Source organism: Alosa sapidissima, chromosome 15 (assembly GCF_018492685.1).
Source record: "Alosa sapidissima isolate fAloSap1 chromosome 15, fAloSap1.pri, whole genome shotgun sequence".
Classification (NCBI taxonomy): Eukaryota; Metazoa; Chordata; class Actinopteri; order Clupeiformes; family Clupeidae; genus Alosa; species Alosa sapidissima.
The window spans coordinates 1,865,932-1,892,112 of NC_055971.1; the positions used below are offsets into that span (position 1 = coordinate 1,865,932).

The window sequence follows — 26,181 nt, forward strand, 5'->3', positions numbered from 1 at the left end:
CCCATAAAAAACATTTGGCACATCATAAAACGGAACATACGACAAAGAAGACCTAAGACAGTTGAGCAAAAATCCTACATTAGACAAGAATGGGACAACATTCCTATCCAGCCTATGTGGTTTCTGTGAGTTTGAAATGTTAATTTTTGGAGAGTGGTTGGACTGTCTTTAGGGGTCATTGAACATGGAGAAAAATGATGTCTCCATTTTTATTTTTTTTTACCTGTTTCAACCCTATTTGTCTGAAATTGTATATTTCACTGTAATTAACACCATAAATGTTGCCTAGATCACTGGCTATGTTGAATAAAGTTCACAAAACAGTTATTTTCAACAGTATGATTTTATGTCAGTATTATGATTGTATGTCAAACATTTAGTGATAAGATCCATAACCAATCAGTTTCACCAACATACTCCAATGCTGAAAAATAGAGAAAACATAACAGAATCACAGATAAGACCTTGAACAACAATTAATTAATTTACACCTATCGACATATTAGACCTCACCTCCATAATTTCCTCATCAAAATCTACAACTAGTCTACTAGACCCTATTCCTATTCACCTTTTTAAGACTGCTCCCCTTCCTGGATAATGTTTTGCTCCAGATTATAAATAATTCAATGCTATCAGGGCATGTACCGCAGTCGTTTAAGACATCTGTTATTAAGCCATCCCTCAAAAAACTTAGCCTTGACCCTAACAACCTGGCCAACTATAGACCTATATCTAATCTCCCTTTTCATGTCAAAAATACGAGAAAAAAAGTGTCCAAACAAATTGGTGCCTTACATGAACAAAATCCAGGAATTATATCAGTCTGGCTTCAGAGCTCACCACAGTACTGAATCAGCATTAGTTAAAGTTTTTAAGGACCTCCTCATTGCTGCTGATAATGGATATGTATCAATACTGGCCCTTCTGGACCTCAGCACAGCCTTTGACACCATAGACCATGACATACTACTTCATAGGCTTTTAAAATTTGATGGGCATCAAAGACTCCACACTCGCTTCGTTTAAATCATAACTTTCTAACCGTCGACAATTTGTACAGGTCCATAATAAAGCATCTACCCAGACTATGGTAAAATATGGACTGCCTCAAGGCTCAGTACTGGGACCCCTGTTATTTTCTCTTTATATGCTTCCCTTAGGCTCTGCAATTAGGAAACATGGCATTAATTTCCATTCTTATGCAGATGATGCACAACTACACCTCTCCATAAAACCTGATGTTTTAACCCCGTTAACGGTTCACAAAATCCACGGTTCGGTTCGTATCACAGTTCTCGGTTCTGTATGGTTCTTGTTATTTTTTTCTTTTAAACTTTAACACTTCAGAAATACCATACTTCAGCATTTGATGTATAGCTTAATTATCCATCATTTAGGCTACAGTTTTAGTGTAGTTATATCATGTAATCATGCACAAACTGATAGAATTTGACTTGACTTTAAGGCGAGACACGGCAGGTGAAAACATTGTTTTTTCATGCACTGGTCAATCTCGAGATTTTGTGCTAGTTTGCTACCTTAGCATGTATTCTGTCACACTACTACAACAAAAATTCTGATTTACACATTTAAGTGTTTATTTCATTACATTATGTTTACTCAGGCCTGTATATTTCTCCTAAATTCACCAAAAGTTAGCATTCTAACCTTGCATGTCCTACCGCGACCGTGATCCAAAACGTATCATGTGTAGTACCGTTGGAAAGCTCTGATTTTCCTGTATCACGCTATGTGATCCATATATGGGCACTTCCTTTGTATCAGCAACCAATTGCGAAAGTTCAAAAGCGAGTCTAGGCTGAGAACGGAATCTCATTGGCTGTGTTTCAAGGCTGTTTTCTCAAAATGAGTTTCCTCTCCCACTCTGAGCACGAAATCTCCACTTCAGAAGCACTTACGTACACCAAACTTTCTAGTTTTATGCTTAACTATATATAGAAGATTTATATAGAGGGGTTTGTTGATCTGATTTGAAAACATGGCAAAAATCGAATTTTTTAAGGCTATTGACAGCAAATTCTGATTTACAGGATAACAAAAGTAGATATCCCTCTAATTTCTCCCCATCTAATATAAAAACACAATAAAGACATAAGTTTAAACCTGGCTGTATCCAATGCTGAGATTTCGTGTTTGAAGATGTATGCATATTAGCACATATACAATTTAGATAATGCCTAATTTGCATATGTAAACATTAAATTACAGAAAACATGTAATACATTTTTTTCTCATATTAATCCAAGTAATCAACTGGGGAAGTTTCATAGTGATATCTGCTAGTTAAAAATGTTACACTATTCACCTGTAGTGTCTAACCTTAAAGGAAAATTCCAGTGTGATAATGACCTAAAGTGTGTTGAAACATGATACCAAGTGTGAACGTATGTGTCATAGCTCATCTCGGCTTGTCCCCTGCCTCCTACTCCCCTTAACTATTGCAAATATAGACTTGGTTGCGATTTCCGAACAGTTTTTGTGAGGGCTACTTTGTTAATGTCACTGACCGCACAGCCTAAGCTGCTGAAGTGCCGTGAGGGCGGCGCAAATGAACTTCAGAAACAATAAAGCTCACGATATTCAGACCTGCCTAAGCTCCCGATTAGCCACACCGGGCCTGTAGGCCTACAGCATAATGAATGTTGCACAATGCTTGCACACAATCGCAGTTCTATCTACCGTTTTCTTTCCGCTGTCATCATAGGTAAAATCAAATCCAAAATGTTCCCACACACCAGACTTATGCGGCGCTGGTGCATCCTCCAACTCCGTGCTGCCTTCGTCATCTCTCCCACTTTCCATTTCTACACGTGACCCGCAGCACTCCACACCTCCGCTTTCACGCGAAAGGGAAAAAAACTGTCTGAGGTCACATATGGGCATGAGGCTACATTACGCAAGCCATGAACCGTCAAAACTGTATGATTCACACATGCCCCGAACCGAGACAAGCGAACCGAACGGTTCAGATTTTTTTTCATGTGCCACCCCTAGGGATATCCTATCCTCATCACAGGCTACATATAGTGATCTTCCACTGACCTCATCCACAATTGTTAAAAACCTAGGAGTTATAATTGACCAGGACCTATCACTAAATAATCACATAAAACAGATCACCAAAACTTCATTTTACCATTTAAGGAACATTTCAAAGATAAAGAAGTCCTTGTCCTTACCAAATGAGAAATTAATCCATGCTTTTGTCACCTCAAGGATAGACTATTGCAATGCTCTATACACTGGGTGTAATAATACCTGTCTAAATAGCTTACAGCTTATACAAAATGCACCTGCTTGCACACTCACTAGGACCAAAAAATATGAACATAACACAATATGAACATGTTTTCCCCATCCTAGCATCTTTACACTGGCTACCTGTTAAAAGTTACATTGGCTTCAAAATATTACTTATATCTCTTGGTTGCTTACCTGCATTGGAAGAGGACACCTCATGAAGACACTCTTTTGTCTGCTTCTGACAGAAGAAGCACTTTTCTATGAGCCTAGTGCAAACCGACTAACGTTTCGACGCCGATGCATGTGTATCGAAACGTTAGTCGGTTTGCACTAGGCTAATAAAAAATCACTTAAAGTGTTGTGTGCTCCGGTCCTGCTCCTTGGTTCTTGTTAGACCTTGGGTCTCCTCTTTTGACTACTGCGTCCTGTTCTGTTAGCACCAACCAGGCTGAAGCGCAAGTGACCCCCATCTAAAGCACTTATCTATGCTAGCAGCATCTCCTGCTGAACAAGTGTACAAAGTCCCTCTGGATGGACTTGATTCAGTTGCAGGTGTTGCTGCAGGTTCAGAAGATGGTCTACTGCGTCTTTTCAGAAGACACTGAGTCCTGTCTGCTTGACATGATTTTTGGTAGCGAATCTTAGCACGCTGCAGATGCTCACTGTTACCGGTGGTTTTGTAGCAGTTCCTGTGACAAACTGCTTTGTTCTGTTGTAAATCAACTGCACTGTAACATCGTTGGCTGATCTGTGATTACCATCTCCATACTCTCCTCTCTCATGGACAAAAACGAGAAATTTGGCATATGGGTCATTTACCAGTCCACACATATCTGCCTTCTGACACTGGATACATAACCCAAAATCTGTTTCTTTTGCTGCAGATAATGTGTGTCATCACCTGACTACCAGAAAGACACACATCTGAATATAACCTTAATAGACTGTGCCACTATGGAAGTGTGCTTGCTCAAATGTAGAAGGCTAGGTCACTAATATCATCAACCATGAAGAACAGAGCATGTCTATGAACTATGTCTAAGAAAGCAAAACTGAAAACAGCTATCATCAATTGCAGTTATGGCATTTACGTAAACTGATTGGAGTCTTAAGGTTATTCGATATTCTACATTCTATAACTGCCAGCTATCCACAGCCAACTGTCACTGCTAGTGTCTTTCTCTTTACCTCTGTTACACACACACACACACACACACACACACACACACGCACACACACACACCTGTCTGTTTGTCTATCTGATCCTTTTACCCTTTCTTTTCTTCACACTTACATAGGCTACGGAAGGCCTTACAGACTTCAGCTGTTACTAGCTATGTAAAAGTCTATTAAACTTGAATTAACAGAGATCTCTGCACTTTGTGCTCTGAATGGGTGTAGACAAGAACTGACAGAGCAGGCTAGGCCTACACTTAAGCACACTTATAGGCATGAATTGATAGTATTGATAATGAAGTATTATTTTTTTAATCGGACAATTTTGAGTATTTTAGGCACAATTTCTTGCTAAAGAGATCAATCAGCCTAAAAATGTTTTATAATGTTGTATTGTTTATGTGGTCCACTTTTGCCCACTACCTTGTAGAATATTTTTTAGCAAAGTTGCTTTTTGGAACCAAACCTTATGCTATAATACCAGCAATGTGAGGTTTATGGACAAAACACCGAATTTGACCTCTGATTTGGGTCTCTAAAACCTTTAAAAAAATGGAGACATGGAAACGAAGCTAATATTTCTCCACCAATGTTGTTAATCTGAATTGCATGAAATTTGGTACACATTATCTACAGACCAATCAAAATTGGCCAATTTTTGATTTGTCACTCCATTCAAAGTTACACATAAATCAAATTTCACAGGGTGGCATATAATACTTCTATTGCTAATTTCTTCTGATGCTAATTTCTTCAATCATAACCATACTTGGCACATATAGGGGCGCTACTGCTGCCACATGTCAATATCTCAAGAACTGCTTTACATAAAAATGTGAAATTTGGTACACTTATACCTGCCTCATTTCATAATGTGCCAATTGACTCGCACTTCTAAATGGCAGCCAATCAAATTTCAGTTGTCAATATACAGTATGCCATTGTAAATTGCCATCCTCATATTTCAGGAACTGCAGGAGTTTGCACAGAAAAATGTTTTCCCTGTAAACTTCTGAATCTAGCACCCATTGTTTTTCCATTTCCACTTCCACCTCAACACTTTCCTGCCATTCAAAAAAAAAATCAAAAGTCAGACTAAGCTATTATATCTTGTAAAGTTGTTTATCCCAATCACTGATATTTGAGTTGTCACACCTTTTTTAAAGTTGGGCATCAATCAAATTTTGAGGTGCGGCCCATAATGATTTTATTTACATTTTCTTCTCTGAGAGATAGATAGATAGATAGATAGATAGATAGATAGATAGATAGATAGATAGATAGATAGATAGATAGATACTTTAAACATCCCGAGGGAAATTTTATTAATTTTTCTTTAGGAAAAGGTCCAATCACAACCAAACTTGGTACACACGATCACCACCACACCCCATGGATAAACACCAAATTTTGAGAAATTCTATACATTGGGGGGCTAAAACTGCCCTATGTCAATCTTAAGATACGATTCACATAGACATGTGAAAATGTATGTGCTTATACTTCATCCCATATTTTTGGTGACCTTCACTGTTTTCCTGCTTAATGCACTTCTTCCAAGTTTGCTTTGACCCTTATAATAACCACTTTTTTTTTGTTATTGTTTTCTGTATGATAGGTTTTCAAGAATATCTGTCTTTGTGTTCACAGCCCCGAGACGTGACTAATTTCACGGTTGGTGGTTTTGCACCCATGAGTCCGCGCATCAGCAGCCCCATGCATCCTGGTGGTGGAGGCGGTGAGTCTCCAGGGATTCCTTCCTTAATGCATGTTATAACGTTAAAACCATCACGCTTGGAATACCATTGAGTGCTAGTCAGTGCTGAGACGTCACTGTTTTAACCTCATTTAAGGCGAGACACGGCAGGTGAAAACATTGTTTTTTCATGCACTGGCCAATTTTCAAGATTTATTCGTTCACACTACTACAACAACAAAGTCTGATTTACACATTTAGGTGTTTATTTCATTACATTTTGTCTACTCGTGCCTGTATATTTCTCCTAAATTCACCAGAAGTTAGCATTCTAATGTTTCATGCGCTACCGTGACCATGATCTGAAACATATGTTTAGTACCACCGTTGGAAAGTTCTCTTTCCTGCATGACGTTGTGCAATCCAAATATGGACACTTTCTTTTGTATCAGCAACCAATTGCAAAAATTCAAAGGCGTGTCTAGGCTAAGAAGGGAATCTCATTGGCTGTGTTTCAAGGCTGTTTTCAAAAAAAAATTTCCAAAGGTGTTATACAAATATTAACAAGACCCCACAAACCTTACAAAACCCAACTAAGTGTAAAAGACATGAAAAGTACAAAGGCTATTTGAGATTATTGAAATTATAGACAGAGCATGTGAGCACAAAAAAGGAGTGTGTGCGTGCTCGTGCGAATAGACCGTGTCCGTGCGTGTAGGCGTGTGTAATTTCAACACAAAATTAGTTTTTTGTCATTCTCCAGTAGGGGTGTCACGATTTCGATTTTATATCGAAATCGATCGGAATTACATCTCAATCTCGAACTTGGAAATCAAAAGAATCGACAATGCAGCCTCACCCCCCAATGTCACGTCCAGCATGTATGCCAATTCCAAGACGCACCAACGCACACACATTTTTATTTTTTATAAATTTACGAAACACTCCAAGCAACTGCTTTTTTGTGCGGTGTTGGAGTATTGTGTGTAGATTGATGTGGAAAAAAATTAATTTAATTCATTTTAAGATCAGTCTGAAAAATAACAATGTGGAAACCTTGAAAGGGTCTGAACTTTCCGGTTGCATTGTAATTTGCATAATTAAACATACACAATTCAGTGTTTCCCCTAGAAATTTTTCCTGCAGCGGTGCTGTTGATCGTAGGAAGCATGAAGGATTTTTTTGCACAAAATTGCGTCTGCTAATAAACTTAAACACAAACAAGCGTGATCTCCTGTGGAATCCCTGACTGCGCCTTCATTCAAAGTTAGCCTACTATTACTATTTTTTTTTTTTTTTATTAGGCAACTTTTTTTGCAGTGGCGCTTGAATTCCAGGAGCGGCGCTGCGCCGCTGATGAATACATTGTAGGGGAAACACTGCAATTCAAAAACTTGTTTTCTTAAAGCTGCAGTTGGCATGATGTTTTTGACCATATTCACTGAAACCGACACTATGCTCCGCCAGAACAACATAAATCAGCCGGTTTTAGAAAAAATCAGGACTTCTGGAGCTCCTAGAGCCTGTTATTTGTTTTGCAAAAATCCACAGCTCCCGGTTCTTCTGGTCCAATCAGAGCAGGGCTGTGTGAGATCTGACTGTCAATCACAGTCTGGTGTAGTCTGGGGCGCACTGACGAGCACAAACTTGATGAGGGGGTGCTCTGTGGTAGTGGGGCAGGGGCATGAGAGTTGTAAACATTCAAAATGTACAAAAGTCCCCTCAATCTGTCAGACTTGCCAACTGCAGCTTTAAACTTTTTTCATACTTGTGTAAGTAATCAGCTAAGGAAGAATCATATCAAATTTTACCCTATTCACCTGTAGTGTCTCACCTTAACAAAAATTCAATTCTGCTTATTTATTTACTGCCATTAAACATTGAAATTGGCTTGAGGTGCCATAGTCCACAGCTTGAACCCCTCAGAGCAGGCTCTACGGCAAAGGAGAGAGTGGCGGGTAGGTTGGTTTGGGGCAAAACTCTTTGGGCGCACACAGACTTAGCTGACAGTTGGAGGACTGACACCGCTTTGCAGCATAGCTATTACCATGGTGACGGGGAAGTGAACAGAAGGCGAAGTATCAATCATGCCATTTCCAACAATGCGGTTGGTTACTTCCATTACAGAAAAGAACTGTCCCCATACATTTCGAGTATTCTGTAAATGCTGTGTCACATTCTAATCATAGATACAGGCAGTCTTGTATTCTAAGCAGACACAGTCAGGCATGAATGAAAAATCAAATGTACTGTTATATTTAAGGATTCTTAAGTTAACATAGGAGGTCTGAGATAAGATGGGACACAGCCATGAGTTTAAGAAATTGCTTCTGTAATAGGAAGATATGATATGATCACTATGAACTTAACATGACAAACAGTTATAGATGTCCTTGGTGGACAAGAGTAGCCTAGTGTAAAAAAGGTAAGCTGGCACTGCTTTGTTGACATTGAAATGTTATGTCCACATATCTGACTAGCAGCAGAATGTAGCCTACATTCTTGTTGTTGGTGGGTAGTCTTTATGATGTGTGTGCAGTGAAACTTTTGTTCGCCAGGGAAAGGGGTCTAAAATTTGTCGGCACCTTAGGTAGTGCTTTGAAGTCAGCTCAACATAGATGACGACCTATATTGTGCATTCAGAGCATTTTTTTATCATCTATTCAGATGGTTCAGGTTTGTCAGTAGGTCTTTAAATGTTTTCATGCATTGTTGTGTGTGTGTCTTTGTTGTTAACAGGCATGCAAAGGGGTGGAGGTGGAGGTGGAGGAGGCGGCGGAGGAATGGGGCGTGGTCGAGGAAGGCGTGACAATGATCTAATTGGTCAAACTGTCAGGATTTCTCAGGGACCCTATAAAGGTGTCTTGAGTTTTTGTATTTCCTGTCTTAAGAGTATGGAGGTTTGAGATGCAAGTCTGACTGTGTGTTGTCCCTGGCCCTCAGGTTACATTGGGGTGGTCAAAGATGCCACGGAGTCTACAGCTCGTGTTGAGCTGCATTCCACGTGCCAGACCATATCTGTTGATCGTCAGCGTCTCACCACTGTGTTCGTTCAATACTTGCATTTGCTTCTGAAAAAAAACATATTCTGACATTAATTCTTACACATCATTATTAGGCTAGTCTGTAATGAGTTTCGTTTCCTCCTACAGTGGTGCAAAGAGGCACGGCGGCATGACTTCTACCCATGGCCGTACCCCTATGTATGGCTCTCAGACCCCCATGTATGGCACTGGCTCTCGCACACCCATGTATGGCAGCCAAACGCCACTGCATGACGGTAAGAGTGGGAACATCTTGAAAACATTCCATTTTTTTATTTCTTATCTCAGCCTAAAATGGTACAGCAGAGTGACCATGTGCCAGGAGGAGTGGCATCTGAGTACCTTTCCATGGCATTTACTGCCCTCAGCTAGTGTGATTCAGCTTTGTACCAAATCCTGATAATTCCAAACTGTTTAATCGCAATTAGGAGTGTTAGCAGGCCATTTTAGCACCTGAAAAAAATCCAAAGCAGTTTGCCATTGTCTTGTTGAAAAAGCAAGACAGTCCTTTATAAAGACAATTGGGTGGCAGCATATGTTGCACCAGAAGTTGTATATAGTCAGTGCCATAAGCATTTGGACACAGCTATTTTGTTATTTTGCCTCTGTATACCACAACAACAGATTTTAAACAGACTTTCAGTATTAATTAAAATGATTGAACAAAATATATAATTTAAGAATTACAGCCATTTTATACATTTTCCACCACTTGATATTTAAAAGTAACAAACAAACATAACTGTAATTATAAGGATTATATTTAATACTTGGAGGAAAATCCTTTGCTTGAAGTATATAATCCATGGACATCAATAAATGCTAAATTTCTTCTTTTCAGATACCCCAGGCATTTACTGCAGCCTTGTCCGGTTGCTACTTGTCCATGTCTGTTCAACATTCAGATTTGTCTTCAGCGCAAAACTCAATTGGGTTTAGGCCAGGTTACTGACTTGGCCGTTGAAAAATATTTTGTCTTGAGAACATTTGAGCAGGCGTGGGTAGAGTACTGAGAATCTATACTCAAGTAAAAGTACAATTACTCCCTTCAAAAATTACTTCAGTAAAAGTAAAAAATAAATTGTTAATCATTTTGTTAATAAATTACTCAAATAACAAGTAACTTTTTTATATATATATTTTTTTATATTTTTGATGGCCCTTTAAAAGTAGGCCTATCCTTTACGCCTATTTGCTTTTCTCCTTCTTTGTAGGCTAATCATACAGGCAAACATATTTTAACAGCCCATTTCAAATATATTTAATTTAATATACTCTAATATTATCCTATATCTTGTCATAGCCAGAATAAACATTAAGTGGTTACGGGTTGAAAAGCCATACGTCATTGCGTTAGCTGAACTGATATATAGAACATCTACTTCCGTGTGGTAGGCTACAACGTGATCTTATTAATTCTACATACCGGTAGGCAAGTCATTACTTTTATAATCGCGGGGAAACGTAGCAAAGCATTCTGAAGCCCTGTTTCTTTTCTCCCATGCCGTTGTACACCGAGCGAGAGGTGCGAGATACTCTCAAGATACTTTCTCCTCCGATAATAAATTTGTACTTGTAACAAAAGGCAATTGAAAATGTAGCGAAGTAAAGGGTAGATTACTGGCTCAAAAATGTACTTGAGTAAAAGTAGAAGTACCATTTTGAAAAAGGAATATGGAAAGTTGGCGTTCCATGAAAAAAATACTTTTTTACCCGTGCGTTACTTGTAGTGCGTTACTACCCACCCCTGCATTTGAGCAACATTTAAACAGAGCAAAATGTTAAACAAACATCTCTATTTTCTGAGCAAAAAGGGAGCACAAATCAGGCTTTGCGCAAGTCATTTTTACATTTTCAAGGAGTGGCTAATGGCAGTTTTACCCCTCTGTTCTCAGGCAGCAGAACGCCACATTATGGTTCTCAGACCCCACTGCATGATGGAAGCAGAACACCGGGCCAAAGTGGAGCATGGGACCCCAACAACCCCAACACACCATCACGGTTAGTCACATTTCTCACACCACTCAACATCCCATCACAGACAGAGCTATACCACACACACACACACACACACACCAAAATCTTAACATCCCCTCAAGATGATCTACAGCTAAAATTTGGCATTCGTTGTGAGTACTGATCAAACACTAAGCATGCTCTCGTATTGGGCCACACACTAAACACTACATTTAACCACAGCTCCATAACCAGATCCTCAATTCAGTTATGACTGAAAAATGTCAAATGGTCTGATCCTGGACCTTATTGGGTTTATTGGTCCAGTTCAAATTTGGAGATAAAGTAGAGTCTGGGGGATGACATGCATTGGAAGTCTTTTGCCTGTTTGAAATGTGTTAATAGTGAGGCAGATAACCTGAGAAATTGTGTACTATGTGCTAAAAGCATGACATTTGGTACACTTATAGCCAAAGGCAGTCCAAAATAGGATATTTAGCCATCCAGAATTTTCAATGGCGGCCGTGGCAGACATTTTTCCTTAAGTTTTGTACATTCCAACATAGAGTTAGGAAGCAGTCTGGGAAACTTGTTGTTTTCAGTGTAATTTTCTAACTCCCTGTCTAAAACCGACACGATAGAAGCTTCAAACGAGTGCTCTTCCACGGCAGCAGCTTTTGTTATTTAAAAAACTGCTTCAACATTGGTGCTATATCGTCATCGTGTAAAGCCCGCCTCAACGGTTGTGATTGGTTCCTGGATTTTAGGGACATTGGAAATGGGCTTGAATGGGCTCTTGGCCGGATGGACCGGCAGAGCAAATCCCAAATTTGCCGAAAGTTCATCTGGGTTTTCTTGGTTGGTACTTAACTGCGGAATACGGACTTCTTTAATCCTTTCAAAACTTGTTATAAGGGTTGTTTTATGTGTCAGGATCATTCCCCCTCACTCATTTATGACTTCCCCACTGTGTGATTGACAGTGTAGGAATGTAGCCAAAGCAAGGCCCAGAAAAAAGGCACTTTTTAAATCCATCAGACACTGACAAACTGACAAAAAAAAGTTAATTAAACTATATTGTGACCCTGAGCTATGCAAAGCTATACTTCGTAAAAGCTATACTTTCAGAGTAGCTTAACCTTTTGCTTTTCCTCAGTAGTGCGGATGATGACTATGAGTTTGGCTATGATGATGAGCCATCACCATCCCCTCAGGGCTATGGGAGCACCCCCAACCCTCAAACACCAGGCTACCCAGAGGTGCCCTCACCACAGGTCAACCCTCAGTACAACCCCCAGACGCCAGGAACCCCTGCAATGTGAGTCACAACTACTTCTACTTCATTTTTAAGGAGTTCCATGCCATGATGTCTATAGCTGGGATCAAGTATTTGGCTCAAATGTCTGTCTCCCCTTAGAGCAAGCACATATGTGACTTTATCAGATTTTCTTCCTCATCATCGGATACTTTTCTTTTATCTCAGTTGAAACTAGAAAATGTAATTTCGAGGAAATTACCAGTTCATGAAAATATAAATATACTGTATATTAACATAAAATGCAAAACAAACTTTTATTTGGAAACAGTTGGCAGGAGTCATCGTTGATAACAACGGACAGTTGAAATGTCTAAACAGTTACATAGTTGAGTAGTTTAAATAGTTAAATTATTTAATAGTGAATTATTGTAGTGAGGACATTTATTTTGAAACAGTTGTGGGCAGAGGAAATAGGAACAGAATCTGTAGTCTTAATAGAGCCAGATTGTATGCTTAAAGCCTATAGTATATAGTTTAAAAGTTGAATTTAGATAGTGTAATGGATGTTGATAGACAGAAAGTTGAATGGATGTTGATAGGCAGATTGTTTAATGGATGTTGGTGGATGAGTGAATGGTTTGAAGAGGATGAATGGATAGAAAGTTGGATGGAATGTGCCTTATATCCTTGTAGAATGGAGAGACACAGAGAGAGTTGGCCTAGTTAAGCAGAAAGCAGTTGATACAGATGCAATCAGTTTAACTGGCCCTTTGATGGGTCCTAGTAGTGAGCAGCTGGAAGTTGATACAGGTGCAAATCAAGTTAATTAGCCCATTGTGATGTCATCAGCCCATGTTAAGTCTATGGGGAAAAATAAACTTGTTTTTTATTAATATCTCAAAAAGTATAAAGTTTACAAAAGTGAAAAATACATTCCCCACGTGTCCTTTTCAAGACCTACGTTACAAAGTTTGAACGAAGTTTCTACGTTAAACGGTTAAAGCTGAATTAGATGCAGAAATTTGGTGGGAAGAAGAAGACGACTTCAGATAACAGAACAGTGCATTTTCATGCACTGTAAATATCATAAGGTTAAAGCAGCACTAGCACAAGTAACAACTAGAAAACGCAATTCCAGGGAATTACCAGTGCATGAAAATGCAAAACATATGGTGTGAAATATATTGTTAAAACAGATTATGTGCTAATTGGCAACCAACATGATGAGGTTTAATATAGTTCAAATGACTGAACTAGGTAGATGAGGTTTAATGTAGTTGGAATGACTGAACTAGGTAGATGAGGTTTAATATAGTTGGAATGACTGAACAGTTAAATAGGTGGATAGTTTATATAGTTAAATGATTTGCTTGGTAGATAAGGTTTAATATAGTTGGAATGATTGAACGGTTAAATAGGTGGATAATTTAAATAGTTAAATTATTTAGGTAGATAATTGACGATAACTGACAGTTGGAATGGCCCTAATGTTTGCTAGCAGTTATGCTACTATGTTATCAAAGATAATAATGTTAACCAAGTTTTTTTGCTAAAAATGCTAATTAGCATGCTAGCATGCTAACTATGGTAGCATGCTAACTATGTTACTTAGCTAACTTAGCTAATCATTTTTAATAGTTTTGCTAAAAATGCTAACTAGCTTGCTAACACGCTAGCATGCTAACTATGCTAACCACGTTACTTAGCTAACTTAGCTAATCATTTTTAGCAGTTTTGTTAAAAATGCTAACTAGCATGCTAACTATGCTAACCATGTTACTTAGCTAACTTAGCTAATCATTTTTAACAGTTTTGCTAAAAATGCTAACATGCTAGCATGCTAACCATGCTAACTAGCTACAGTGGGTAGGAGTCATAGTTGATGACAAGTAACAGTTACAATGGCTGAACAGTTAAAAAGTTCAGTAGTTTAAAGGGTTAAATTGTTTAACAGTGAAATATTGTAGTGAGGACTTTTATTTTGAAACAGTTTTTGGCAGAGGAAGCAGTTGAACAGGATGTGTAGTCTTAATAGGGCCAGTTTGTATGCTTAAAGCCTGAGACTGGCAGTTGATCCAGGTGGCCCGAACACCTGCCATAGGATTCTAATTGTTTAACGGCTCTATTGTGATGTCATCAGCCCATGTTAAGTCTATGGGGAAATTTTGACTAGTTTTTAATTAATAGTTTAAAAAGTATAAAAGTTACAAAGCTGAAAAATACATAGCACCCATGTCCCAAGTAAGACCTACGTAACATAGTTTGAATGAAGTTTCTATGTTAAACGGTTGAAGCTGCATTAAACGCGTTAGAAGAAGAAGAAGAACTAGAAAACGCAATTCCAGGGAATTACCAGTGCATGAAAATGCAAAACATATGGTGTGAAATATATTTTTAAAACAGATGATGTGCTAATTGGCAACCAACATAATGAGATTTAATATAGTTGGAATGACTGAACTAGGTAGATGAGGTTTAATATAGTTGGAATGACTGAACAGTTAAATAGGTGGATAGTTTAAAATGTTAAATTATTTGCTAGGTAGATGAGGTTTAATATAGTTGGAATGACTGAACAGTTAAATAGGTGGATAGTTTAAAATGTTAAATTATTTGCTAGGTAGATGAGGTTTAATATAGTTGGAATGACTGAACTAGGTAGATGATGTTTAATATAGTTGGAATGACTGAACTAGGTAGATGAGGTTTAATATAGTTGGAATGACTGAGCAGTTAAATAGGGGGATAGTTTATATAGTTAAATTATTTGCTTGGTAGATAAGGTTTAATATAGTTGGAATGATTGAACGGTTAAATAGGTGGATAATTTAAATGGTTAAATAATTTAGGTAGGTAAGTGACGATAACTGACAGTTGGAATGGCTCTAATGTTTGCTAGCAGTTATGTTAACTATGTTATCAAAGATAATAATGTTAACCAAGTTAATGTTTTCATTTTTAGTAGTTATGCTAAAGCTAACTATGTTAACCATGTGACTTAGCTTACCTAGCTAATCATTTTTAGAAGTTATGCTAAAAATGCTACTAATGTTAGCAATGCTAACATGTTAACTATGCTAACCATGCTAACTAGCTACAGTGGGTAGGAGTCATAGTTGATGACAAGTAACAGTTACAATGGCTGAACAGTTAAAAAGTTCAGTAGTTTAAAGGGTTAAATTGTTTAACAGTGAAATATTGTAGTGAGGACTTTTATTTTGAAACAGTTTTTGGCAGAGGAACCAGTTGAAAAGGATGTGTAGTCTTAATAGGGCCAGTTTGTATGCTTAAAGCCTGAGACTGGCAGTTGGGCCAGGTGGCCTGAACACCTGCCATAGGATTCTAATTGCTGTGATGTCATAAAGGGCAATGTTAAGTCAATGGGGAAATTTTGATAGTTTTTAATTAATAGTTTAAAAAGTATAAAAGTTACAAAGCTGAAAAATACATAGCACTCTTGTCCTAAGTAAGACCTATGTGACAATGTTTGAATGAACTTTCTACGTTAAACGGTTGAAGCTGCATTAAACGCGTTAGAAGAAGAAGAATAAGAAGCCTTGGAAGAACAGTATAGTGCATTTTCATGCACTATAATAATAAGAAGAAGCCTAGGAAGAACAGTACAGTGCATTTTCATGCACTGTAATAAGACCTGCTCAGAGTGTGGTAGAAATGCCATTTGCCCTATTAAATGTTAATAGGTAAAACATCTTTTTTTCTTTTTTTTTTTAAAAACCTCTTTGAGGGGGCTTTTCAGAAAAGTTTTTTGGTAATACTTTACTTGACATTATGGCCATAAGAGTGACATGACACTGTCATGACGCATGAACCCTAACCCTAATCATAACCTCTAACCCTAAATCTAACTCTAATCCTTACTTTTTATGACAAAATACGAATGAAACTTAATAACAGAAGCGTTATGTCATAAACGTTTATGACTTGTTTATGATACGTTCATGACAGTGTCATGCCACTCTTATGTCGATAACATTTTTAACGCTCCAATTAGACAAGTACCACAAATATGGCTTTCCCCCCCCCCTGGCTTCCTTAGACAACAATACACTTTCTAAAGCACAAAGGGTTTTGGAATTGGCTTTTTAACAAAATGTATTAGTATCTAACAAAGTGTCATTGAAACTAAGACTGCCTCTCTTGATAAGACAGATTCTTAAGACTGGTACCAAAATCGTCTCTGGACTATGACTATAAGCAGCTCTAATATCCGTTTGTGTTTGCCTATATTGTCAGGAAGCCAAGAACAATGTTAACAACTCTGCATCATTGGAATGGCTATGTTGCTGCTAGTATTGTTGTTGCCACAAGTTCTCAGAACATCTTCTGTCTGTGTTTCCACAATGAGGGGTGCATTTCAATGTATTTGAATCAATTAATGGTTTTTTTTGACCTCACAGTGATTGGTGATGCTGTGTTTCAGGTACAACACAGACCAGTATTCTCCATATGCTGCACCGTCCCCTCAGGGCTCCTACCAGCCCAGCCCAAGCCCTCAAAGTTACCACCAGGTGGCCCCCAGTCCTGTGGGATACCAGAATACTCACTCACCAGCCAGTTACCATCCCACACCTTCTCCAATGGCCTATCAGGTAAAGCTAGACCATAAGTCCCTTTTGAAACCATTTGAGACTGTGCTACATTATCATGCAACATAACCACACTTTTCTGGTCGGTTGGCATTGTCTTGTGGTGTGTGTGTGTGTGTGTGCGTGTGTCTGTGCACGGCTTTGCAGGCCAGTCCAAGCCCCAGCCCTGTAGGCTATAGTCCTATGACCCCAGGGGCTCCCTCTCCAGGCGGCTATAACCCCCATACTCCTGGCTCCAATATTGACCAGACCTCTTGTGACTGGGTCACCACAGACATTCTGGTACGGGTCAAGGACACATTCCTGGATGGAGCTGTGGTCAGTCAGACTGGCGTTATCCGAAGTGTCACGGTGAGCTTCTTCGATATCTAATTTGTATCAGTACTATACTCCAGTATCATCAAAGCGAATAATGATAAAAATGCCACAATAGCCGAAGACTTTATTTATTTAATTAACAGATTGACTACAACTGGGGGGGGGGAGTTATTTGAGAACTTTGGTGGCCTCATTTTATCATGTGATGTTTATTGTAAAAGTGCAGCAATATATCTTAACCATAGTAAAAGCACTTTGGGACTCTATGATGGAGGAGTAAGTTGTGCTTGTGATGTTTCCTTGCAGGGAGGCATGTGTTCTGTGTTCCTGCAGGACACTGAAAAAGTGGTCAGCATTTCTAGTGAACACCTGGAACCCATCACTCCCACCAAGAACAACAAGGTGAGGGAGATCATCTGTAGTACTGGTATAACGAACCATTGTGACTCCTGATCCATATTGGCTATCCCCCATGTTTCAGCATGCATACGGATTAGTTGTGAAGTTTGACCATATAATGTGGTTCAACATAAAATACATAAAAATAGTTCAACTGATGGACACGACAAATCACCCCAGCCTCCTTGACCGAATTGATTTAATATGTACTATGATGTATCAAAAGAAAAACAGCATTGGGGCGGTGCTGCAATGCCCGTACCCCATTGGGGTACCAGTCCTGGTTCATTTCCCGATCCTACGTCATCTCTCCCAGTTGCTTCCTGTCACTTTCTTCACTTTCAAAATAAAGGCAAAAAAGCCTAACAAATATACTTATAGATACTCCTGGCAGATAAATTGCCAAGACTATAATTGACACAACCTATTTGGGTTTCAGAACAATTATCATACAAATCTGTTGAAATATGATGAGAACTATATTCTTATTTGAGCACATACATTCAGTTTGTGCAATTGAATTACAAATGTATTTATAAACTTAAACTTACTTTGTTCACAAACATGAAGAGCAAACTAGACGTTCAACAGCGGTACCTCAAGTGAAGCAAGGGCAATGGATGACCTAGCGTGGTGTTGAGATGAGGAAAATCACCTGGAAGGAGCTATGGGCCATGAATGCTAACCACATTAAATTTCTTGTGGAAGTCACTTATGATGTCCTTCCAACTCCACAGAACCTCAGTCAATGGGTGGGGGAAGATGCAAGCTGTAACATAATCTTTCTGGTTGTAAAACTAGCCTGACCCAAGGTCGCTACACCTGGAGACATAATCAGGTTTTAAAATTACTGGCGGGCTTGCTTGAGAGACTCAGCTTCGGTCACATCCTTTTAAAACCGTCTTTTTCTCTATCATGAGCTTTTCTCTATCATGAGCATTTCTCTATCATTTAATCTGCTGCCAGCTTGTGACTCCACATCTCCCAAAATGCTTGATTGCATTCTCCACATTTTTAGCTAAAGTTTCATGTACCATATCAGCATTTTTGTTTAGTGAATCTTTTGTAAATTGCTTTACAATTACCGTCGGGCCTATAGGCCTATCCCTGGCTTGCTTCGGTCACATGGAGCGATTTATAGTCCGGAAAATACGGTAGTTTGTGCGAGAGGGACAGAAAAGTGGCCATAGGGTAGATACAAGCAATACATGAAAATGGGGCAAAGCACAGGACTGGAAAATTCTTGTGGATGTTGGAGTTCAACACGTTGTATTGTTGTGACTGCTTTGAGACCAGATATGGTGTTGTATTATCAAGCTAACTATTTCATTTGAAGATGTGACTGAGGAAGCCTTTGAAAGGAAGAAATCAAAGTACACTACCGGTCAAAGTTTTAGAACACCCCAATTTTTTTATGTGGTTAGGAGACAATATGGAGGGTTTTTTTGTTTGTTTAAAACATTTAAAACAGAATGTGAAGAAACAACTTTCTTGATGTAATATCATAAATGCCTGTGCTCTGCAAGAATATCCACTTAAGTTAGTATACAAACCAGCAAGCGCCAGTCCAGCTACAACGTTGTACCATGTGTTCTGTTGTATTAAATGGAATACAAGTCAATGAAGTGCAGTGTGGCTGCATTCAAGACAACTCAAATCCTACTTAATTCCACATAGCTCATTTTTAAGTTATCATTTTCATTTGTTAGTCCACTAAGTCAAATTTAATATTGGTACATTGTTATTTGTAAATGTCAGATTTTGTCCAGATGATGGCATATCCTGTCATTGATCCAGCTCATGTGGTGTATTGTTTCAGGTGAAGGTGATTCTGGGAGAGGATCGAGAGGCCAGTGGCGTCCTGCTCAGCATTGATGGAGAGGATGGCATTGTCCGAATGGAGCTTGACGAACAGCTGAAGATTCTCAACCTTCGCTTTCTTGGCAAGCTGGAAGTTTGATTCAGTAATGATGATTGCAAGTCCTATCCTTAGTTTATACTTCCTGCAAAAGTGTGTAAAATCTTTTGTTGTACTTCATTACATACATCATTTGTACTTACTATAGTACAGATTGTCCAAAGTATGAGATGCAAGTTGTTTTACCCTTAACATCGAAGCTGACATTAGTCCGTTAAGGTCATCCTGTCTGTGCTGTTTTCTCTCTTTATAGATGCCACTTTGGGTGTCTTAATTTTATGTCAATAAAGTGTCTTCTGGTTATCTCCTTTGTCATTGAAATTATACATTTCTTTAACTTATCTTTCATTATTTATACAGGTGTAACATTTCACAACTGCCAGGTTGCATGCTGTGAAGAGCGAAACCATTGTAAAATACTGTTCCAGATTTTTGCTGAGCTGTAGCCTAGCCAAATAGGTCATTTGCAAACTAGAGATACATTTCTTGAAGGAATATACCAGTTCATGCAAAGCTGTAGCTAGGATAATTGAAGTGGTTGCTAAGGTGTTACTAGGGTGCCTAGGATCAATATTCCCAGTTCAACGGAGAGACACAGATAGAGCCTTAAAAGTTGAACAGTTAAAGAGCAACTTGCAGGTTGATTTCAAAACTGAATTTATACTTCATCTTGTCTGAAAATGTCTTTTTAAAAATGTATAAGAATTAATATATTTTACAAAACCTACGGACAGTAATTCAGAAGAAAGTGTACCCATTTTAATCAGGCTCCTAAATATGCCTCTCCCACCCACAAACTTGTCATATTACGTAGGAGAAGGTAAACTTCTTAAATTGGTGCTTGAGCTATGCTGTCATTGTGGATGTAGATAGTAGTCTGAGCAGGGGTGAGAGTTTGAGTTTGTCGATTTTTTGGAAAGTCGTAATGGTTAATCCTTGTGTTTGTGCTGGTTGCACTAATTTCAGCCTGTCAGGACATCACATCCACCATTTTCCTAACAAGGAAAGTAAGGGTTTTCATGCTTGGGTGTGTTTTGTGCAGGTAGCCTAAATAGAGGGGACTGCCTCATCCGTCACAAAATGTTACACGGACATTAGTATTCCGAGTATTGACCGTATTCAGAATAACACAGGGCAATTCCACAGAAAATTGACTTTTTGTCATATCCATAACGCCAGTGAAATGCCTTGGCATTTGTATGATGTGAATGAACATTCATTTTTTGTGCATTGTTTGTACATTCTTCAGCCAAAAATAGCAAATGCTCAAATTTCATGTAATAATTCACATCATACCATACCATCACATTTTATTGGCGTTATGGATGTTACAAAAAACATAATTTTCCATGGAATTGCCCCACAATAAAATAACATAAAATAACACAATATTATGTAAGGGATAACGGCTGCCGAGGTGTCCTGTTATATGGAATTAATGGACGAGGGCGAGGGGCAAAGAACTCCCCGACGCACATCTCTGATGCAGCACTGCGTAGATCTGACATGACGTGATGCATGCTGGGTTTAAACAGTGCATGCTGACAGAGAATGTCTAATAGGAAGAGAATTGGCACTGTCTGGTTACTTCCGGTTTCTGGACTGGTTGCAGTTCCTCCTCAGATTCCACTTGAGGGCGAGCGCAGAAGGCATGGAGGTCTTTACCCCTCAATATCCACTTTTCTCTGGATATAATTTTTTGAGTAGTAATTTGAATGCATTCGATAGGAGAGGCAAAGAAAATACACACTTGTTGATTAAATTTTTTAAAGTCACGTAATTCTTCTAAAAAGCCTTTCAAATATGTCAATGACGTCATTCATTAGCAATAAATGATCGCGTGTTATGGGCAACAACGACCCAACCTGTAAGAAATGAAAAGGACATAAGTACTCGTTCATTCAACTTTAGACCTAAAGTCTATATTGAACTTGCATAAACTACAATAAAATCTGCGATTCTTCCATGACAAGCAGGTGAAGGAGATAAATTTAGCCGTCTAGCTCCATAGACCCCCATTCAATCTGCGCTCGCCCGCTATCACCCCCAGTGGAATTCTAATGGAACTGCAACCAATTTCGATACAATGGGGCTTACCGTATTTTCCGGACTATAAGTCGCTCCTGAGTATCATAAGGATATATATCATCTATAAGTCGCATCAGTCAAAAAATGCGTCATGAACAGGAAGAAATATCATATATAAGTCGCACCGGACTATAAGTCGCATTTATTTAGAAAAGTATTTCACAAAATCCAAAACCAAAAACAGACACTATGTAACTGGATTATTGAGGCCAAAAAGATTACTGTTAATGAAGAGGAAGGAGTAAGGCAGCCAAGAGGAGGGCAGGAAGGTAATTGCAAAGCAAAAGATTCACTGAAAGAAAATGCCATGTGGTACACCAAAATGTATCTAAAATGTGGAGAATACAATGCAATCAAGCATTTTGGGCGATGTGAAGTCACAAACTGGCAGCAGATTAAATGCTCACAAGAGAGAAAAAGATGCAGTTTTAGACGTGACTGAAGCAAGCCAGGCGATAGGCCTATAGGCCCGACGGCAATTGTAAAGCAGTTTACAAAAGATTCACTGAACAAAAATGCTGATATGATACATGAAAATTTAGCTAAAAATGTGGAGAATGCAATGCAATCAAGCATTTTGGACGTTATATTGGCACAAGCTGGCAACAGAACAAATGATCGCAGGCCACCTCCGAGAGAGTGCGAGAAAATGCGCATTTAAAACCAGGGCCTAAATTTCAGCACGGACTTGCGGGTATTGCACATAAATTATTACTAAGTATTGAGCATACTAAGTCCCGCAACTCTAACCATCACAATGCGAGAAATTCCCACACATTTTACAGCGCTATCTGACATTAATCTAATAATGCAGCGGCCTGAATGCGGGACTATTGACTGGACGGACCAACACTGACTTCAATTGAACCCCATGCAGAGACACACACACGCGCGCGCAGGACCACTTTAGGGGTGCCTCTCTCTCTCTCTCTCTCTCACTACCTCTGCAGGATTTGTCACCGCTAAAGTCAAATTATAGCCTACAGGTGCTTCTCCATCAACCGCTATCGACAGGAAAGGAAAACAAACGTTTAGCGATCAGGAACCGTCAGGAATTTTGCAAATACAGAAGCATGACAGCCTAATATAACGCGAGAGAACATGGATGTGTTCTCCATTTGAGGAACGTTATAATCGATTGCGGACGTGAACAGACAGCTACAGACATGGAGCGCATAGTAGGCCTACTTTCACTTTCTGTGAATTTGAAAGTGCACTGACTGAAAGTGCACAGGACTTGTGCATTTGAGAGTGCTCTCTCAAGGCTGTAGACGGTAATGTTTCATGTAGGGTTCATGTCAGTTAATATAAATTAACATTTAAAAACATGTTCAATTATATATAATTTTTTTGATATATAAGTCGCACCTGACTATAAGTCGCAGGACCAGCCAAACTATGAAAAAAAGTGCGACTTATAGTCCGGAAAATACGGTAATAGGAAGTGCCAAGGCTCTCCGTAGACGGGCTCTGATGCTGATTAGAAATGCTGTCCAACTAACTCCTGCGGGGCAGGATGTCACCATGATGTCACCATGTCACATGACTTTAAGACCTCGCGGGAGAAACAGTGCATTCATGCGCGTGGGAAAAACATCATCGTTCACTTCACCTTGTGGAAATAAGATTTTATAAAATTTCCCTCGGGTTGAATAAAGTATCTATCTATTTGTCTATATCTATCTATCTAAGAAGTGGGAAACTGAGGGAAGATTTTGCTAACACCATTACCCAGTTGTGGGCTCATCGTCACTTTTGTCGTCAAGTTGTAGTTAATGTAGTCGTGGACTTTCATGTCCAACCATTTTAATGTGAACTTGGGACTTTGCCGTTTTTGTCACTTGAAAGCTGCATATCCTTCTTTCACCATATCTTTTAGCAAATAAGTTTGTTTATTTAAGATTAGTGAGCGTATGTTTTAACCTTTGTTGTGGCATCCATGTTTTTCAAACATTTTGACGGCAAAGCACATGAACACTTGCTGTGTGAAAAACAATGCCATTATGGGGATGGTCTCTGATATTCCCAGATGGCCTGAACACACCACCTTATATGTGATTTCTGCAACAGTGTTACTGAAAACATTTTGATATTCTGGTATTTTTAAAACATCACGGTCATTTATTTTGTCATTCATCATGTTCATTTTAATAAATATGAAGGAAATTTAAACTGTATTTAATGCAAACTAAATTCTGCAATATCTCCAAACTCCAAAGTTTGATGGAGATAGATAGATAGAAGCTTTATTTGTCATTGCATAAAATACAGAGTATCAACACAACGAAATTCAAGTTGCCACTCTTGGTCAGTGCTTTTTTAAAAGAGCTATACATAATTCATATAGGTAAACATACAGAAAAACATCCCCTATATGCTCCGCCCTCTCTCTTACTCTCACACACTCTCATCCACCCAGCCCCAAACGCAGCACAACATTTACACACAAAAATACCCTCCAAACCCTCCCAGGCAACACCCTCCAGCACACATGAGTAAAATAGCCGCAGCCTAATAGCAAGAAAAGTGCATAGGTGCACAGAATGCATTATTGTCCAGAGGTGTTTGAGGTTGATCATGGCAGGGGAGGGGGAGATTGGGGGGTGGCCACAGTTTGCAGAGGGTTCTTTTTTTGGTTTAGTGAACGTATGGCCCAGGGGAAGAAACTGTTGGTTAGTCTGGCGGTGCATGCATTTATTGACCTGAAACGCCTGCCGGAGGGAAGCAGGTTGAACAGGTGGTGGGCAGGGTGGGCAGAGTCCTTGAAAATGGATCTGGACCTGTTGAGGCAGCGGGAGTCGGCGAGCTCTTCCAGGGAGGGCAGAGGGCAGCCTATGATCTTTTGGGCTGTGCCTATGATCCTCTGCAGAGCCTTCCTGTCTGCAGCCGAGCAACCCGCATACCAAGATGTGATGCAAAAGGTGAGTATGCTTTCAATGATAGACCGGTAGAAGGACACCAGCAACTTCTGTTCGAGATGGTTTATCCTGAGAATTCTCAGGAAGTGTAGTCGCTGTTGGGCCTTCTAAGTTATTGCTTTGGTGTTGATGGACCAGGTGAGATCTTCGGAAATGTGTACCCCTAGGAATTTGAATGATGACACCCTTTCCACACAGTCGCCGTTCAGGTGGAGAGGGGCAAGTGCAGTGTGGTTGCGTCTGAAGTCTATGATGATCTCCTTTGTTTTTGAAGTGTTGAGAAGTAACTTGTTGGCTGAGCACCAAGCTGAGAGTTTCTGGACCTCAGCTCTGTACTCAGACTCATCGCCGCCTGAAAGGAGACCGACCACAGTGGTGTCATTGGCAAATTTTATGATGAGGTTGGAGGGGTGGAAAGGAGAGCAGTCCGATGTGTATAGTGTATACAGGAGTGGGCTCAACACACAGCCTTGGGGGGAGCCAGTGCTGAGTGTGAGTGGGGGGGGAAAGATGGTGGCTGAGTCTCACTTGTTGTGGTCTGTTGGAGAGGAAGTCTTTAATCCAAGCGCAGGTGGAGGGAGGGAGGTGTAGGTCCAGGAGTTTTTTAATCAAAATGTCCGGGATTATTGTGTTGAAGGCTGAGCTGAAATCTATGAAGAGTAGTATTGCGTAGTTGCCAGGGCGATCGAGGTGGCTCAGCGTTGAGTGGAGGGTGATGGCAATGGCATCCTCAGTGGAGCGGTTTGCCCTAAGCAAACTGGTGAGAGTCAAATGATGGAGGGAGACGCAAAGTAAGATAGCCTGTAGAAGTTAAGCAGTTAAAAGTGCAAGGACTTTTATTTTGAAACAGTGTGAGTTGTCTACTTCAGAACAGGAAGTGTAAATTAGTGTATCAATATTCCTAGTTCCTAGAGAGAGAGGGGGGGGGGAAGAGAGCCTTTAAAGTGGTCTGCATGGGACACAGGGTCTGCATGGGACACAGGGTTCCTACACATGTTCCATTTCAAAATGTCATACTTTTTCCATACTGAAATTTCCAAACTCTCGGTAGATTTTTCTGATTATATTCTCGACATTGTGGCCACTTCTGAATTGGGATAACTCGTGAAAACAAACATATTATGGACAACTGTACCTACTCCTAGCTCATTCTTGGCACTTGAGGTTAATGATGCTACAGAGACTCTCTGCTCTACACTGGCATCTTGTCTGAATGCAGCATGTCCTCTTTCCTCAAGACCTACTCGTTCTAAACCTCGTCATCCATGGCTGACGAACAGTATAGTCTCAGTACGAAAGGAACTTAGAGCTGCTGAGAGGAAATGGCGTAAATCCAGTGATGGAAATGATCTTAGTAACTACCAGTCTTTGCTGTCATCCTTTTCATCCACTGTTACACTTGCAAAAAAGGCATTCTATCAAAGCAAGATTGAGAGCGCCACTGACAGTAGAAAACTTTTTTCTACTTTCAAATCTCTTCTCAAGCCTCCACCACCACCATCAACTACTTCACTGTCAGATGACTTTGCAACATTT

At 39.5% G+C, this 26,181-nt stretch overlaps 1 protein-coding gene across 2 annotated transcripts in view; it reads left to right on the top strand.

The window, feature by feature from the left end:
- The window catches only part of supt5h (SPT5 homolog, DSIF elongation factor subunit), a 62,788-nt gene extending 42,846 nt beyond the window's left edge, over positions 1-19,942 (top strand). The window contains exons 21-30 of one of the 2 annotated variants that reach the window (XM_042062985.1): positions 6,094-6,181; positions 8,879-8,998; positions 9,083-9,185; positions 9,292-9,419; positions 11,079-11,184; positions 12,296-12,457; positions 16,839-17,007; positions 17,152-17,355; positions 17,629-17,724; positions 19,541-19,942. In XM_042062985.1, the coding sequence (XP_041918919.1) occupies positions 6,094-6,181; positions 8,879-8,998; positions 9,083-9,185; positions 9,292-9,419; positions 11,079-11,184; positions 12,296-12,457; positions 16,839-17,007; positions 17,152-17,355; positions 17,629-17,724; positions 19,541-19,681 (1,317 nt within the window). In that variant the 3' untranslated portion in view covers positions 19,682-19,942. The remainder of the gene's footprint in view (positions 1-6,093; positions 6,182-8,878; positions 8,999-9,082; positions 9,186-9,291; positions 9,420-11,078; positions 11,185-12,295; positions 12,458-16,838; positions 17,008-17,151; positions 17,356-17,628; positions 17,725-19,540) is intronic. The other variant, XM_042062986.1, reaches the window with a different exon arrangement.
- The last annotated feature ends 6,239 nt before the right edge of the window (positions 19,943-26,181 follow it).